General features: G+C 46.8%; 1 protein-coding gene across 1 annotated transcript; it reads left to right on the forward strand.

Annotated features, from left to right (window-relative positions):
- Positions 1-983: 983 nt before the first annotated feature.
- LOC119090110 (pseudouridine-5'-phosphatase-like) lies at positions 984-1,679 on the forward strand. Its single transcript, XM_037212905.1, has 2 exons — positions 984-1,454; positions 1,497-1,679. The coding sequence occupies exons 1-2, from the start codon at positions 984-986 to the stop codon at positions 1,677-1,679; spliced, it is 654 nt and encodes a 217-aa protein (XP_037068800.1).
- The last annotated feature ends 16,785 nt before the right edge of the window (positions 1,680-18,464 follow it).

Consider the following 18,464-nt stretch of genomic DNA (forward strand, 5'->3'; position numbering starts at 1 on the left):
CCCCCCCCCCCCAACTCATTTTGTAAAGTATGCACCTGTATAAAAACTACAAAATTGGAAGCACCACAGTGCATGCTGGCCTCCCATAATATCCATTTAATGGACAAAACTACAAAATCATGCTGGTGTAAGTGGAAAGCTCCAATACCAAAAAGATTAAACAGCCTCAGCCTTATACAGCCTTGAAAAGAACAATGCTAATTGCATCAGGTGAATGTGCTGAAATTCAGCATATTTGCATGAAAAACATTTTGATAGGATCCTTTAGATAGTTTTAATCATAATAGCAAGTTTGTTCATTAGAATGGTAATAACTAGTATTGTGTGATGATACTGATGTAATCCCTTTCAGTAATTGCCTTTTAAATGTGGTGTAACATTTTGATCTGCCTGACTCAACATCTACACTACATGCCAGGAACACGGCAGCAACCAGAATGCTATTTTCATGTGACAGTCATGTCTCAGGGCTGTGAATGACACAAAGTGTAGGAGAAAGGAGCCAGTGCCCCCCCCCCCCCATGTCCTGAAAAATTACACTTTCCTCATATGTTGCATGGAGAGAAAGAATATGGGCATTTCATCCCCTGGCACAGACCTCCTTTGAGCATTCATGGGATGCATCAGGAGGTTGTGTGTTGCATTGAAATGACTGCCTTCCATATCTTTATCAAAGTTCTATCATGTTGTTTATGGATCACTTTTCTCAACCTATATACAGTGGTACAATGAGCCACATCAGGAACTGCAGATGTCAATGGTAAAGGTACCATTTTCAGAAAGGCTACAAACACTCAGAATGTATCTTTAGACAATCTGTGGTAATGAACTTGATTGTGTGTGATCTAGCATGGGGTCATGCTCACATTCCTGCAGGGGATCAACTGACTCAGTGACTGTCTCCACACCCAGTACTGGACCAGCTTGTGGTGACACTTGCTGACCCATTCATGTCTCCTGCAGCCTGAACCACCGCAGCAGCCATGGAGCCGAGCCTTCCGGCCATCACACACGTCATCTTCGACGTCGACGGCCTGCTGCTCAACACGGAGAGCCTGTACACTCAGACCACGGAGCGTGTGGTCGGCCAGTTTGGCAAGCAATTCACGTGGGAGCTCAAGCTGCAGCAGATGGGCAAAAAGGGCAGCGAGGCCGCTGCTGACATCGTGCGCAGCCTGGACCTGCCGCTGACCCCGGAGGAGTACCTGGAGCAGTCAGGCCGCATCTGGCAGCAGCTGTTCCCTACCACTGAGCTGATGCCTGGGGCAGAGCGGCTCGTGCGCCACCTGCACCGCCACGGCGTGCCCATGGCGCTGGCGTCCGGCGGCGGTGCGCCCGCCTTCAAGCTGAAGACGAGCCGACACGGCGCGCTGTTCGCGCTCTTCACGCACGCTGTTCTTGCCTCCACGGAGCCGGAGGTGACGAACGGGAAGCCGGCGCCCGACGTGTATCAGGTGGCGGCGCGCCGCTTCGCAGTGCCGCCAGCGCGGCCCGAGAACGTGCTCACCTTCGAGGACGCTCCCAACGGCGTGCTGTCGGCGCGCGCCGCCGGCATGCCGTGCATCATGGTGCCCGACCCGCGCATGCCGGAGGAAATGACTCGGCCCGCCACGTTAGTGCTGACATCTCTGGAACATTTTCGGCCCGAAGACTTCGGACTACCCCCGTTTGAGGCATAGCGATCGCGAGGTAGTCGTCTCGACGGTTTAGGCGAATTGTTGTTCCATTGCTCGCTTCGGCCAGGGTGCCATACCAGCCAGGTACATGTTATGCGCTTACTTTTTGCAGGGTCTTTACAGATAGTGGATTTAGTAATTGGGTTGATTTTAATTATCTGTGTAACTTACCGCTTAGTTCCAAGCCTATCCGTAGTCACCTTTGTAGAGTCACCTTGTCCCTTAGAGTCACCTTTGTAGAGTCACCTTATCCCTTAGAGTCACCTTTGCGCCTGATGGGAATATGCTTGCTTTTCTAAAAAATACGCACGTTTTCCCAGCCAGGGCAGCTTCGTTTGGAAAAATGTGCGCGCTCTCCACACATTTCCAGTCAACATGTCAGGGAAGTCCGAAAGGTTCACTATCGCGGGTAATTTCTGTATCGACGATGTGCGCGTTCAGCCCTTTCTCAGAAGTCTGATAGCCGATAAGTGCAGTTCCGAGGTATTTGACATGCATTGTGTGTCACAGGATTTCACGGAAGGCTGGTGAATGAGATCCCCAGCCTGATGGTCGATTTGAAAATGTGGTTTGTAGCGTCAGTTTGTAGATGGTTTCGCGGCGTAGGGTACCGAATATATTTGACTGGTGTGTTGGTATTTTGGAGTGTGCTACCAAATGTGTACGGCCAAATACCAGATACGCGACGATTTCACAGGCTTGCATGACAGGGTATGGATCAACGGGATCAACAGCACATGATGGAAGGCACGACACTGGTGCCCTTACCCGTGCTTAAATGCGGCAGTGTGGGAAATGGTCATGCGCACTTGAATTTCTGTATTACATCAAAATCGCGTTACTAACAATAAGGAATCGGTCCTGAATGCCGATATAGCGTCATGTTTCCAATGTCATTATTTATAAAGCCTTTACTACGCATATGCGACTATCACCTACCGACAGACAGTCGATGTATTAATAAAACTACATCAACGCTCTCCTTACGAGGAACATCTAAGAGACCTTGTCTCCTTCTCTTCTAAGGTTATTTCGGCATAACCAAGGTTATTTGTAAGGTTACGTCGGTTATATCAGGGTGTATCCAACCTTTTTGTACGCTGCTCTTGTTGCATCAGACGCGTGCGATCTGATCAGAAATACCAATGTTCTCGAAATTCTGAGTGTTCTCAAAGTTTTTGAACTCAAAGTTCTGATTTAAAGTAGCCCACACTGCGAGAGAAAGGTCATTTGACTCCCGATAAATCTTAAAAGCAATACATTTATTTGCCTTGCTTGCTCCAACATATATGTTCTGTAATGTTTGCAACACACTAGTGTGTTCAATATTTGTGTAGTAAATGCTACGAAAGCTTGAAATACTCTATTTAGAATATATGCGAACATGAAACTGTTACCCCACGAACTTAACGAAACGCTCTACTATGGCTTCTATTTCTCCCCTATGCCGTTTATCACAGCGTCCCTTTTGGAGTCGCGCGTTGGCTTGAGGAATCGTAGAATCACTTGGTCCATGTGACGCACTGGCTCAGACTTCAACCAAAGCGCGCCTCGCTAACAGGCCCTCGCCCACGGGCCAATCACGGACGCTTTTTTAAATATTTGCTCCAGTACGGGTGCGCACGCTGGTTGTCGTGACCAGGGCTGCCATGACGACGGTGGTCGCGACTGCAGGGAAAAATCTAGTACTATGACACACGGTAGCGTAATTTGATGGAGAAAATAATTGACATTAATATTCTTTTATGTCTTGACGGTGCTGCAGTGGCACTACGCTGTGCTACTATTATACGTAACTAGTCCTGAGATTTCACTGGAGTACGACTTTCTAGTAAAAACTGACTTCGGAGCAAGATTCTGACCTGCGCGGTTCATGATCTATTACCTCTTTTTCTAGGTCATATTGGTGATATTTTATTCAAAAGCAACAATCAACACGCTAAATGCACTCGCTTAGGAAGGCATTCCTAACCGTGTGCTTCCTATCAAGACGGTTTGTTTAGTTCTTGATACAGCCGCACGGGTCAATATTACAATCGCAACAACATCTTTAACCTGACAGAACATCACAGATCACATATGTTCGCACAACAGTTCCTAACTGATGTTTTCCGAAAGCTGTCCACACTGTGTCACCATTGTAGAATGCTTTGTTCTTGATAATAGAGGTGCTAATAAAGAGCTGATTTGACATTTTGGAGCTGGTTTTATCAGTCAAAGACCATTTACCACCACTCAACACAACCGTCTGGTGCTGTTTTACAAGAGATTTCGATTGTCGTTTTCGGCGTGGCCCCAGTTTGCTTAGTTTTCGAGACGTTATGAAAACCTAAGACTCCCATGCCTCTTAGGGCGAAGATGAAAACTCCCGTGCAGCGAATGTTAAAACAGCTGCGATGCAACCTACACAAAATCATCAGTATAACTTATCCACCAATGAACCCCGGGCGGAGTGAGCCAAAACATTTGAAAGGGTCATAAATTCCTGTCATTTACCCCTCCCCCCCGTTCTAAAACAAATCCCGAAGAACTCGGTCCTCAACGCACTTTTTCCAGCAAAGGCGATAGTTTTGCAGCGCGCAGTTTGATCAGGATACATTTGGGTACACGGTCAGGCGCCCTCCATGATAAGATTTCACTCGGGTCTTTTAGACGCGGAGGGGCGGTCGGCAGCACTGAGGGACCCACTCCGTGTATCCAGCCGGCGCCGCGGCCTAGCTAGCACCGTCGAGTCGGCCTGGTGTGAAGCGACCAGCCCGAAATCAGCTTGATGGCAGACCTGGCCTATGCTGACTATAACCGCGCGCATTTTTCTCCAAGCCTTCCGTGCTAAGCAGATGGGAGAGTTCTGCGTTGCAAGTGACTGGAACTAGCCTCTCCGCAGGTCCCTGCAATAAGAAAATCTTACCTCGCGAATTTAACCCACGGGCCTCGCGAATGTAACCCCGACCAATAGCATGTTTTTCATCTCCGCTTTGTGAGGAGTCAGAGGGTCCCCTTCCCGCGATGATCCAAGGGCGGCACCACATATTTTTCCCAGAGGGGGGGGGGGGGGCATAACCGAGAGCTAGGCATTGACAAAGCAAAAACAAGCCTAGCCCCTCAAGACCTACAACTCAGCGCATTTCGATCGTATTGTTTTCCACAGACAAACGCTTTTGTTTTTATGGAAAGAATACAATTTGAGTATTTAGCCCGCTGTTGTCTTCTCCACTGCGCTCTCTGTTTATCAACACATCCAGCATACCATCGAGCGTCTACGGGAGCGGCCATTTTGCGATGGTGGAAGCACTAGGTGTTGTATTGCAGCGAAACCATTGTACGAAACAGAATGTTGACACCCGTTCATGATGTGTCCGAATGGCAGTTGGTCTCGCAAGTCATCACCCACTTAGCCATCGTCGTTTTAACGTTGCATATTCTGTAACTAAGGCCTCTCCTCCTGATTGACGGCATCACACCCACTAACCCAAAACAGTTACCATTCTATTAAACTAAAAATCCACAGTGTAGGTGCCCTCACTCTTGCGGCTACTAAGAGCCCGTAGGTCCCTCAGCATGCGGTCCCTTAGGCGCGCGCTGAGGGACGTTCTGTGGTTTTGTGGGCGTTGATGCCCATCATGTGAGGTTTATCAGCTTTGAGACGTACCAAAGTTCACACGCGGCCGGTTGGCCGGCTGTATGCGGCGCACTCGGGTGGCGGGGTGGGGATGGGCTGGACCAACTTGATCGCCTGACATCTCAAAAGCTAAGAGAGCCAGAAACGCAAAATATTCACAGGGTAAGTCGACCTTTTATTTGACCTGAGTTAAGTCAGGTTTTGAGGTCTTTACGTCGTTACCTTCGGGTCAAATAAGGTCGGACAAGGTCGACCTCCAGATTGGTAACCGAAGTGCTTTTAGACCTCGTCACACAGCCACCTTTCAGCTAGATAGTTTTTCTAAGCAAAAGTTCACTGATCTACATATACATACATGTCAGGTCAGTGAGCTTATTTGACCTTCAGAGAGTCAATGTGACCAAGCAACCTTCGAAATTGTTTGATATTTGATTTTTAGATCAGCATCAAGCACTGTTATCGATAGCGTGCTCCTCAAGTCAAAAGGTGGAGTGAGATCAGGTCAGTGACTACTCCCGACCATCATAAAGTCAACATAAGACATCCGTTGACGTCCTGTGATCAGAGAAACCGAAAGGAGGGTTCAAATCTACATCTACCTCATAAGGGCAGTTTTTCGGTAATCCGTTAATAATAAATGGTTGGCGATCTTGATCTGCAGATGCAGGTTACTGGATCCAGGAGTGCTTTTGCAATAACTGGCGCCGTTGTAGCGGCTGGCATACGGCGGAGACTTCGATGCTCTAAATGAAGTTGGCAATATATCTAGCTTCTCATGTTCGGGGAAGGGGTCACTTTGGTTGGCTACCTTTTACAAAATCATCTGCTGTGAGCTCAGACCACATTCACCCACAGGCTGGCATTAGCCGGCGGCAGCTTCTCAGGCAGAAGAGGCTTCTTAATGCCAAGAAAGAAACGAGCACGCGCGGCGTTTGTTGTCGCACAGCTGTAGCGTTGTGTCTGCGGTTGCTCCGAGTTGTTCACGGGTCGCACCGGGCTTCTGAGCACCAGACTAGTGTGTCTATCTCTCATAGCTTCAGCGTCGACTGGTGTCGGTCTCCGAAGGGATGTCACACCGCGTCGCATTCCCACAGTGCGTGGACACCGATGAGCTGGTTACACTGGAGCCTCACGGAGCCTCTCGGTGGCCTCGTTAACGTTCAGGACATCGTCACTTTTCTCTTTCAGTTGAATTTTGGTGACGACCAGTATTCTCAATGTGTAGTACAACAGCAGGACCAATGATTCGTTGTCACCAGTAAGGATGTGAATGTCCTGGGCACTGTCTACCAACGCTTTCAAGATGTTGCTGCAGAGGGTGACATCTGTCAAAGCATGCGCGATGACGCAGTCTAGCTTGCTGACGAGCTGGATGTTGTTTGGATGAGGAAGCCGCATGGAATTTTGTGGAAATTCGTGTTCTTGGCAATGTAAAAATAGCTTCACGGAATTAAGTGTGTGTGTGGGGGGGGGGGGGGGTGTAGGTGTGGGTGTGGGTGGGTGTGGGTGTCGGTGTGAGTGTGGGTGCGGGTGTCGGTGTGGGTGTCGGTGTGGGCTGTGTGGGTGTGGGTGTCGGTGCCGGTGTCGGTGTGAGTGTGTGGCTGTGGGTGTGGCTGTGGATGCGGGTGTGGGTGTGGGTGTGTGTGCTCTTGGAGGGAGTAGGGGGAGGGTTCAATGGGCATCTTAAGTTCGTCCTCTTCTTATCCAATTGTGGCCTTTTGCGTATGTAACGCTTCACTCTCGTGACTTGCGTTCTTCTTTTCACTTTTGTCCATCAGGGAACCGGCGTGAGAAGGTTGGCTATATTCGACCGTAGTGCGCTCGCGTTGTTAAGTTATAAAGCGTCGCGACCCTGGTCGTGGTTGGACCGCGTCCGCACCTCCTCCCACGCTAGCCTGGGCCTCCTAGCTCTCTGTCTGCCTCTCGCTACGCAGTATGCGGCAGTTACCATACCGCGGGGCCGCTGGGCGGCGCTGGCGGGCGGCCTCCAATACAGGGGATGGGGCGTTCTAGAACCTTCGAAGGTGCGCAATTCTAAGTGCACATGTGAGCCCTAACGAGGCAGCAGAAACCTAACAAGGTAGCAGAGGCGCGCTATGCCATAATCAATTGCATAAATCAACTACGGATACCGACATTCGGCTAATCTAATAATGAGCACAGGAAAGGAGTAAACAAGTAAATGCGCCACACAAGCATTCCATCTTCGGTAACGCCCCGTTAGTGTCCCGTTGACGCAGTACACGTTAGAAGCTTGTTGGTGGTACTTGTCGAACAGCACGATGTTTTTTGTTGTTGTCTTTTTAGTTAGAAATACAGTGGGTCAACCAATAGAAGTGTAGCCAGTTGAGTATGCAAACTTGCAGTCAGGCCTTCTGCAGTCCCAGCGATTGGCCACACAGAGCAGCTCACCGACGTCAACCAGCATCTGACCTGCTGGCACAGCGGTCTTGCTGTCCGAGTGCCAGGCGTGGGCGGCCGCCAGTAGCTTCTCCCTGGCACGTTGGGGATGGTGCTGCGTCTGCCTCACATCTCCATCAGCTCATGTAGCGAGCATGATTGTGGTGACCTTCTACGGAGAAATACGACAGCATAATTTGGACACAGCGCTGCTGAAGGATGAAGTCATCGCTTCGCCTTCCGCGCAAGAGCATGAGCGCCAGAATTGTAGGTTTGAAGAGGCACTCCACTCATATTCTTCTGGCCAGGTACTCTTTGTCCGTTTTCAAGTAATTGGTTAGCTGAAATATGCTGGTATATCCTGGCGCCTTTCGAGCACAAGCTCTGCAGCAGCACGGCAGTAGTGAGTTGTCCCTTCCGAGACTCGCCCACCAGGCTATGCAGCTGGAGCGCTGCAAGGGGCCCACCGAACCTGACCTCACCGCAGCTCCCTACAAAGGCTTTGTCCGCTGCGGAGTCACGGCCTCAGTGGGCTGCCGACAGCTTCAGTCAGCAGTGAAGCGCGGCAAAGCTGTCGGAAGTGCACAAGAATGACAAGCCGGCTGAGTGGATGGGCTTCAATGGGCTTAGCAAGACCGACTGGCGGTAGGCGCTGTCCTGAAGCCGAAGGCACTGGCGGTGTTCGGGCCGATGTCGACCCGCCGCCTGACACCTAAACGCCATTCTGTCTGCGTTAGTGTGTTTCGAAAAGACTCTCAATGCCTTTTGGATGCGGCACAGCCATCTCACAGTCGACCTCCAGCTGTATCAGAGCGCATGCTTGGTCCAATACAACGACTCGCAGGGCAGCACCAGTCTCAACAAACCCGGACAACAAACGATCTCACTTCAAATCAAAGTTACTTTGATGAAACTTCAGCAGCTTTTTGGAAGCACCAATAAGAAAACCACGAAAGCTTTGTCGTTGCATTGCTTCTGCTCCTCGATGTAAAATGATTTGCGAGCTAGTCTATTACGTCCTGGCGGAGCTGTGTGCTAATCGTATGATCGCCCCGATCTCTGTCTCGTTAAAACTTAATGAACTGGCCGTTGCAGCCAACCAAGTCTATAGCAGGTACATGTGTGGTATATGGAACACATGCCCATATCATTATGGTATTTAAAACGTGCTGCCGCTGCGAGTGGTTCCCGCACAGTGAGTACCGGAAAACAAAGACGGGCGCATAGCGAACACTAGAGGTGATTTTTGTTCATCATGATCAAATTTGACGTTTGACCTTTAATTTGATCTTGACTTTAACCTCATACATGGCAAATTACTGCGGCAATGGACTTCCTACCATCGAAGACTCCTGATATACGGTGTCATGCGACCCTCCAATTCGTGGAATGAACGCTTTTATAGCAACACTAACACTCAAGTTGACGGCGGCCGCCATCGCGCATTCCGAGAAATGTTCAAAGTTGCACACTGGGCACTGGACTACGACACGGCCTTCCACCGGTAACAAAGGTGTGGCTAGTCATTCATTTTTTGTTGACTTCTGACGTCATTGTTTGTCAATAACCTGATGCCCACGCCGACGCTTGGAAATGCTTTAAAAAACTTCTAAGCAATGCGAGATATGAATGGTGCCGCCAACATCAGTCGTTGAACCTCTTTCCTGACTGGATATTGACAACAAATTTGCTCGTTCACAGCGTGGCACAACCAGCGTTTTGTGGGACAACTACGATATATTTGATAACCACATAAAACCAGCACGTCAGTCTCGCTAAACATAAATCGTTCTGCCCAGTGTATTGTGTAACATCAATCATCCAGCAAACGGCACGCTCGCCAGCCGCCAGTTGTCCGGTCCGTCATGTCTGTGGCTGGCCGCAGCGGTCCGGTCGACCGTCCGGCCGACCGCCTCGCGCGCGTGGTCGGTCCGCTGCCGGACTGCCTGCCGCGGCGTCGCGGCGCGCTGCGGCTCTCCGGACAGTTAGCTGAAGGCGCGGCCCCGCCTGCGGCGCGTCGCCTGCCGTCGTCTGGTCGCACGGCGGCAGCGCCTACTTATAGCACCGGCCGTCCACCAGTGCCGACACTGACCGACAGCTCGGGCGAGGTAGCCATGGTCCATTATCCGCCAGTCGTCTGTGTGCTCGTGAGTGTCTGTGTAACCTGCGCAGCGGTGGCACAGGGTTCCGGGGACAGCGGGAGGCGATGGTTGGACGCGGTAGCTTCCAGAACGACAGCACCAGCTCGACAGACCTCGCAGACCAATCAGGGACCGGTTGGGGTGGCCGGCGGTCCCGTGGGACGCGCCAGAGACGGCGTGTACAGCACGTACGGGATGTACGCGAGACCGACGCAGAAGCCGAAGCGCCCGCCGTTCAAGTTCAACTTCAGCCTGGATCTGGTCAGCCTTATCAACTACCTGCTGTTACCGCTGTTGCCTCTGCTGCTGTCACTCGGCACGCGCGTCACGAGCTCGACGGCGTCCTCCGACTCGACAGACACGGGCACGGCCACCGACCAGACACTGGACTACGACACGGCGGAAGTGGTGACTTCGATCAACACCAACACGGACGTGGTGACAGAAGACAACTCGCAGGTGGTCACCACCTCGGTGGACAACAGCCCCATCACCTCCGAAACGAATACGGAGACGAACGACGACAACGACATCATCACCAATCCCTGAAGAGTGCAACGAAGTCAGGCAGAGTTGTGTGATCGGACGAAGAGCTGTGGCGAAGTGTGAATACATTTTTACCAGTCGGCAGGGCATGGACGTAATGTCGGCAATGGCGAGCATTGGCATCGACAATGAATCCAAGCGAAAAGCCGACTGCACCGTGAATGTTCTTGGCTACCACTGAGCTTGGGTCATAAAAGCTTATCATAGGGTCACTGGGTGGCTACCGGGTGGTCACAGTTATGCTGAATAGCTTCTTTGTGCTTGACCCAGTTGCATGCCGACTGATAAGGATGCAAAAATATTTCTGAAATGTTCAGAAGCTGCTGCTTAAAATGTAATGTTTGGTTTCGACAAAAAGTAAAGTGTTTCATCCTTTAAAGTAGAAAATGGTGTTCTTTGAACAAAAGAGCCCCTCTAAAGTAATGATAATTACAGCAGAACAGCACTTACAGACCAAGTTGAAATATCTAACTTAGGACAACAGTCCGGATGTCACCCCATATCAATGTGCATCATAAACAGCACTTAAGAGGCGAGAGAAAAGATCGTCTTTTGTATGCCATCTGTGTCAATGGCACAAATGAAATGTTCAATAGCTCTGACTACCCTGTATTTTTGTTAAATTCCGAAAGAAAAAAACTGGATATATTCAGCTGAAATTTTACCAGTGATATATATATATATATATATATATATATATATATATATATATACTTGAAGCAGAGACGTTGGGACTGGGAAATGCAGGGCAAATGACCAATATGTCTAGTGTCGGGCTCAAACATGCAGATGAGTGATCTTCTTTAAATAGCATGTATGTTATTTAAGCACAAAAATTACTTGGTCAATATAGCATCATATTTACAACGAACTAACAGTTCAGTTCAACCAGTATCAAGCCATCTTGTATCAAACCAGTATGAGACCACCTTGGCAAAGACCATAATCGGTGTTGATATCCAAGTTAGCGTCGTATTCGTATTCCAGTTCAGCGTCAAGCTCATCTTTCCATTCGCGTTCTTCCAGTTCGACATATTCACGAATTTGCTTTTTTTTCTCTAAGTCGCTTAGTTTGAATTCCACCGGTCAATGGCAGGTAAAGGCATGGGTACCATGGCATTCCTTTGTTTATCTACCAGTTCGCACGAAATGGGTCAATATCGATCCTTTTGATATTCACTTCCGTGACCGCTACAAAAATTAACTACCAGGGCCACATGTCAAGATCACATAAAATGGAAGACCAGCTGAATTCGCTCATAAAATGTGCAGCAAAAAGGGTGTCACATTGATGCTTGTAATGTCCTCTTACGATGCATCTTAAAAAATAGCTTTCAAGATCGAAGGTCAAGGTCGCACGAAGTGCATTACCCTAGAAGCCATGCCTTTACCTCAGAGATATAAGAAAAGAGATGCCGCAAGAACAAATCAAGGTAAAAGATAATCGTAACACTAAGGCAGTAACTTGGCAAATGTTCGTTTACCCAAAAACACCACAAGATGGGTTTGATATTGATGTTCGTGATGTCTGCTTTTCTCACAACTTCAAAAAAACATTTTTCAAGGTTAAATTTCAAGACCACTGAAAGCAATGTACCCCACAACTTATTTGTTTATTTAAGCACACAGCAAAAATGGCATCACATCGATAATCAGGATATCTGCTTTCCTCACGCAAAAAACTTACTCGAAAGGTCAAAGCTTAAGGTCACACAAAACGCATTGCTTTGCTCTTTATTCTCTTATCTAAGAAATGCAACAAAAGGCATCATATCGATACCCAGGAGTCTGCTTTCGACACGTTGGGAAAAACTATCCCTCAAGATTAAGGGCTGAGATACAAAACGCGATGCCCAGCAACTTATTTTACTTCAGAAATGCACCAAATGGACATGATATAGATGCACAGAACGTCCGCTTTTGTCGCAATATGAAAAACTAACTCTCAAGTCAAGGATCAAGGTCACACAAAACGCGATATTCTGCCATTAATTCGTTCATGTAAGAACTGCAACAAAATTTGTGTCGTATTGACCATGCGGTTCGCGGCGTCTGCTTTGATCACATTTGAAAAAGTTATTTCTCAAGGTAAAAGGTCACGCCCCAAAAATTATCTACCGCGGTATTTGTTTGCTTAAGAAATACTACAAAATTGGTATTTTAGTGATGGTCTTGACGCCCAATTTCGTCATACTTGAAAGGTATTTATTCACTATGTCACTGCAGTGACGTAGTGACGTTTAATGTCACGGCTGATCAGCGGAACTTTATCAGGGACCTTACCAAATATGATGATATCATAGTTTAACAGAGCGATAAGTGCAAGGGTTTTGTAATCTTAGATAGGCTAACTTATGTTAGCAAGGCTAAGGCTATACTTAACGACACTGACAGCTATGGAGGAACCCAGCCCCTCAGCTAGAGGCTAAAAGAACACTAAAGATCACAGTGAGGAGAAAAATTTCGGACAAAATCATCAAGGACTTGACACCTAGACACAGCAGAACGCCTGTATTCTATGGGCTACCTAAAGATCACAGACCTGCAGTGCCGCTTAGGCCTGTCATATCTGCATGTGGTGGTCTTATAGAAAAACTTCGTGTCTTTTAGATAACATACTCAACCAGCTCTTGAAGATCGCTCCCACTCATCTGTGGGACACCAGAGACTTTTTAAAAGGGCCTCTAATCATTCGTAGGGATAAGGGTTACCAGAGGGAAGCTTTTTTCAGTGAACGTGCTGTCAATTTACATGGCAATATACCAGTCAACGAGGCTCTCGCCGCCGTGAAAGCTAAGGTAGACAAACATTTCCATGAAATTGATGCTTCCCTCCCATCAAAAGAGGATATCTGCGGTCTTTATGAACGGTGTCTCCAAGATAATGTTTTCTCGCTCGGAGACAACTTCAATCCACAAAAATTGGGAATAGCAATGGGGAACCCATGCATTCCTCCTCTGACAATAATATTTTTAGACCAATCTGGAACGAAGGCCCTGGCCGCCAGCTCATTAAGACCAACTTTCTTAGCTAGATACATCGATGATTATGCTGGGGTATGGACGCACGGACAGCGTGCCTTTGAAGAGTGTTTAGAGTTCATGAATAACCAGCATCCAAATCCGTCTTTTACGATGGAGCATACAGGGGCGGAAAGGGGTCTCATATTTGGATACGCTAGTGACAGTGAAAAGGAGGAACAACCGCACAACGTTACGAACGAACTCTTTTTCAAGCCTCCCAACTCTGGAATAATTCTGCACCGCGAATCTGCGCATCCAACTTCTACTAAGCACAACATATTTCGTAACATATTCCATACGGCTCTAAACAACTCATCAAGTAATGAAAAGGAAGGAAAGAGCATAAACAAAATATGGGCTTTGCTGTTGGACCATGAATATTCACCGCGACTTACAGGTAGAATGCTAAAAAAGGAAAAAAAGGTTAGAACGCTTGGGGAATGGGTGGTAGGAGGCGGGAACGCGTCCTATCGGATGACGGACTCTTAACGCTACCTTACATAGATGAGCATTTGATTTGGAAAATCAAAGACATTGTTAAAAAATAAAACTGCGCATACGCATAGCTTGGAAGCACGACAATAAGCTTTAAAAGTGCGGTGAAATCCTCAATCTCGAAGCCCGGGTGGCAAAAAATGTCATTTATGTAGTTTCTGGGTTTAAAGCGGTTTGCACTTTAGAAAGTGGTCAACGAAATCAACGGTAGACTGTGCGCAAAACATGGGAGGGACATAGTCTATGTCGGGGAGTCCATGCATCCTATTCGTTTGAGATCTAATGAACACCTGCGAGGCGCTAAAAACAAAACAGAGAACACCCCCTCCGATGACCAGTTTTTGGCAAAATACGCTCAGGCTGAAATTGAGGGAAGTATGGACCCTATGCCCGTGTTAAAACTCAAGGTCATCTACTGAGCGCAGGACCACCCAGACAGAAAAATAAGTGCATATATTTTGATAGAAAGTCGGCGACTAAATCATAACATACAGGGCTCATCATGGGTGATTATGCGAACGTGATATGTGCCTTTATGTGTGATGTATGCTAGCTTAAAATCGTTTACACGTGTAAGTGATGCCTGTCGCGTGATGTGCGATAATTGAGGCGCGATGTGTGATGCCTGTTTACTTCAACTCGCTTGCATGTTTGAGTGAAGCGTGATGCATGATGCCTGTTCGCTTGAATTTGTTTGAATGTACAAGTATGTTCGTTTAATCTAATTCTTGCATAGGTACTGTTTCGTGGTAATGGCTGGCAATCGGTCTTTGTTTGATCCCCTGAATGTTGATGTCCCGTAAAAACGGTAGCTTGTTGTTTAAAAAAAAAACTGAAAAATTGAGTAGGATCATCGGTAGCCAATTTTGAATTCACTTCTGCTATTGCTTCGGTAAAGGCATGTTGTATCAACCCAACTATATATTCACTCTCCTGGTTTTTCTCCGAGGAATAAGGTTATTACCGCTGTCTTAAAAATAAAGATAAAAGACGCGGTGCCCTGGCAATTATTTCTTTGCAAAATCAATACAACAAAAGATACGTTATATGTAATGGCCTTGTGATACCTGCTTTCAGTAAATACACCAGCATCGTGGTTACCGCGGAATGGTTTTCAGCAAAGACAAGTTGAAGGGAATGCTTCGCATTTGAAGGTATTAAAGCCAGCATCAGGCATGATGAAACAAGCTTACTTATAACTATTGGTATGATTTTTAAGTGGAAAATACTGCCCTAGACATTACAGTTTTCTACTTAGCAAATATGCTTTTCGGTGCGCCACAGTTTGATTACGTCATTGTACCCTGCACAACATTGATTGAGAGACATTTGACGGTCGTTATGTCCGGAAATCGCGCTAACGAACGCCAGATATAAACGTCTCGACAATTATATTTTGCCTGGCCTTGATGGCCGCATGGGTTATGGAATGGCAGACCTTGAATGACGTTATTATGACGTTATGAATGCCAAAGTGACTTTGAAATATTCTCCTCGATATACCTTCCCCTTTTTTGCGGGTGTGTAGCTCAGAAACTAGAGCGTCGTAGGTCTTCAGAAGGGCGTGATTGTGAACAGCTCTAAAAGGTCTTCAGTATGGCTATTTCAGTTTAAAACCCCATATAAATGTAGAACACTCCTTTGACTTCAGAAAGAAGCTATTTCGGGACATGCTTTACGGGAAAAACGCCGTTACTGTAACGTCCCAAGAGGATGCATGCGTGTTTAGCCTCAAACGACATTTACGGTTACGCGCAGCGATGTTTAAAAGAATGCTCCACATTTGAAGATATCGAAGCAAGCACCAGACATGATGAAATGAGCTCACTGATAACTATTGGTATGCTTTTCAGTGAAAAGGCTTACCCCAGACATAAAATATCTCTTTCAAGTAAATGCACTCCTCAAGACGTTATTGTTTGATTACGTCATGCAACTTTTGTATAACGCTGAGGCGCTGCCAACCTATCCATACGGAATCGCCACCTAAGCTCCTACTTGTAGTACTAGGCTCCTCGGAAGAAGGTAATGACAGTGCTGGATGTGTGCTGAACTAATATCGTTAGGTGCTTGTGCTCTGGCCCTTTACCGCGGTGTTCTTGCATATTAATCCGTGAGTTTAGGTGCTTATTTGCATTCGCATGCTCGGTGCTCGTGCTTTTCATAGGTGGTTCGGTTACGAGTCTTAATTTCGTATTAGCTAGAAAGAGTGTATAATTTGTTGCATTATGTAGCACAAGTCGTAATTCGTATTAGAATCTTGTAGAACCTGCGCGACATTTATTGAGACCCAATGGACGGCGAATAATCTGGAAATGGTACTCAGAACGCCAAGTATGAACGGCTCGAGAAATATATTTGTATTGACCTTGAACGTCGCATGATCAGTGGAATGATAACATTTGAATTACCTTATTATGTGTCGTTAGTCTGAAAAATGAAACAGTATGTAAAAAAGGTAAGTGATAAGGGATAAAAAGCGCATGAGCGCGTCACACATAAACAATATCGGACAACCCTATCACACGAAAAAGGACTTGGGAGCGGGCTTAAAACTTATTGCATTTGGTCATCGAACACCCACAAGCAACTCATTAATGAGAGATGCCACTCGGTATGCAAAGGGCCGCTGTCCTGGCGCCGGGGAGCTGTGTGTTTTTGTGAATGTCATTATATCTGATGCTTGCTTTAATATCTGCAGATGTAGAACATTCCCTTAAATGACTAGCTGTGCACTTAAACCAAGTTCTGCATGAAGCTTGTGGTTGCTGCATCTTTTAAGGTAATTAATTAAGTTTTGAGCACTGTAAGATGCAAATGGGCAATCCTGGTTTTTTATTTGCACATCCAATCATACAATCATTCTTATGGTGACCATCAATGTAACAATGGATGGACCAGGCTTAGTTGACAAAGGTGTGTTATATTGTTAGTTGACTCATAAAATGATATTTTTATGTGTTTGAATCAATTTCATTTAAACTATTTTGGCTTATTTTTCAGTTGTGCAAACTTCTGCAATGCGTTCACAGTGTCACAAACTCCTATTTTGGCTTCGTGGGTGATTTTGTAGAATTTTTAAGGAAAGATACTCTGTTCATTATCACTTAACGTCAGATAAAGCTGGTCTGCTGATGATGAGACTATTTTATGGTGAAGTGGAGCCATCTATGTTGATTTATATTACGTGTTTTTTCAACCACCATGATTGCAAAGATAGGTATATCTCACATTTGGGTATGTTTTTGGTACGAACTACGTCAGCAGAAGTGAACATGTGATTGGCACAACCGGTGGCGTAAGCATATGACGACACGCGCATTGGTGGAAGTGGGAACATTTACGTCATAAAACCACGTCATAATCGGCTGGCGCATAGCCGCTTTGTAAATGCTTCTCGGAGCCAACGAACCCTTCGAAAAGAGCCGCTGTGAAATGGACGCCACAGCCATAGACATAGCAAAGAATTAAAAGGCATAGTGCAACGGCTCATTGAGTTCGTGTGATAATGGCCGCATATATGGTCATATTTTGCTAAAATAGAGGGCTTAGACTCTCGTCATTTGTTACACAGACATTTCAGCCAATTGGTGAATTGGAAACACTGCATGAGACCCATAGGGGGGGGGGGGGGGGGGGGGGGGGGGCGGGTTCAAACAAATTGAGAACATAGATTTCATGGCGGTGAGCAGGGAGTCCAATGAGAGCTCTCCCGCCAGAGCGGCTGCTTGAAATGCATATTTTGAGCATGAATTTTGAGGAAAAAGGTACTACCGACCAAATCGGTCGCGTCTGATCTACCTAGGAGCGTAAAGTAGAAAACAGGTAGCAGAAAGTTCCTCCACCTTCAGTGGATGTTTGGAAATCCGGCCGAGTATTTCAAGGTCTGTAGTCTGGGTATTTTTCCCTCGCGTTTCGTGCTGAACATACGGCTCCACTAAACTGGATCTATTTACTCGGCCAGTTTCCCTTCTTTCCTGTGAGTACAGGCCAGCTCGGATTTTATTTGTACACTTGTCTTGGCTTGTATAAAAAGTTCATCTTCCATTTTTTACACACTCTTTCCATTTGTTCTCTTATTTTTGTATTTACCTTATCGAGACTATCCGAGAAGTTATCTATCAACCTGCCAAGAGCAGTCCCGACTGTCAACGCAGTATCTTCCTTGATCAATTTGATCATTTCAGTGTCCACCAGTAACTTGTTTTTGAGATGATACTTAGGTGTTCGTTGCTTTTCCTCGGCTGCCAGGAACGGGTAAGAGGCACCCTGGATTGTTTCTTTCCATGCACCACCGTAAGCCCGGTTGTTACAAAATTTTGGAGGGTTCAAGACCCTCAGATCCCTAGTACGATAGTGCTCTAAACGCGTATGTTCAAGTGACGTATGTGTATAGGTATGTGTATAATGTATGAAATGTATAACTAACGTATAACAAAATGATAATGCACAACCAAAATGTACAACAATAGTCGCAAGCATTTCCAAGATTGACATAGAGGCTGAAATCCAGTGAGAAATTTGTTTTTGAATCCTGATTACGGAGGTTCCCCAGACTGCCCCT

Source organism: Pollicipes pollicipes, unplaced genomic scaffold, assembly GCF_011947565.3.
Source record: "Pollicipes pollicipes isolate AB1234 unplaced genomic scaffold, Ppol_2.1 Scaffold_3087;HRSCAF=3621_pilon_pilon_pilon, whole genome shotgun sequence".
Taxonomy (NCBI): Eukaryota; Metazoa; Arthropoda; class Thecostraca; order Pollicipedomorpha; family Pollicipedidae; genus Pollicipes; species Pollicipes pollicipes.

Bases quoted from the DNA above. Each gene is read 5' to 3' on its own strand.
- LOC119090110 (XM_037212905.1), top strand. From the start codon at position 984: ATGGAGCCGAGCCTTCCGGCCATCACACACGTCATCTTCGACGTCGAC. The intron at 1,455-1,496 runs GTGGCGGCGCGC...GCGCGGCCCGAG, and splicing joins CGGCGCCCGACGTGTATCAG to AACGTGCTCACCTTCGAGGA.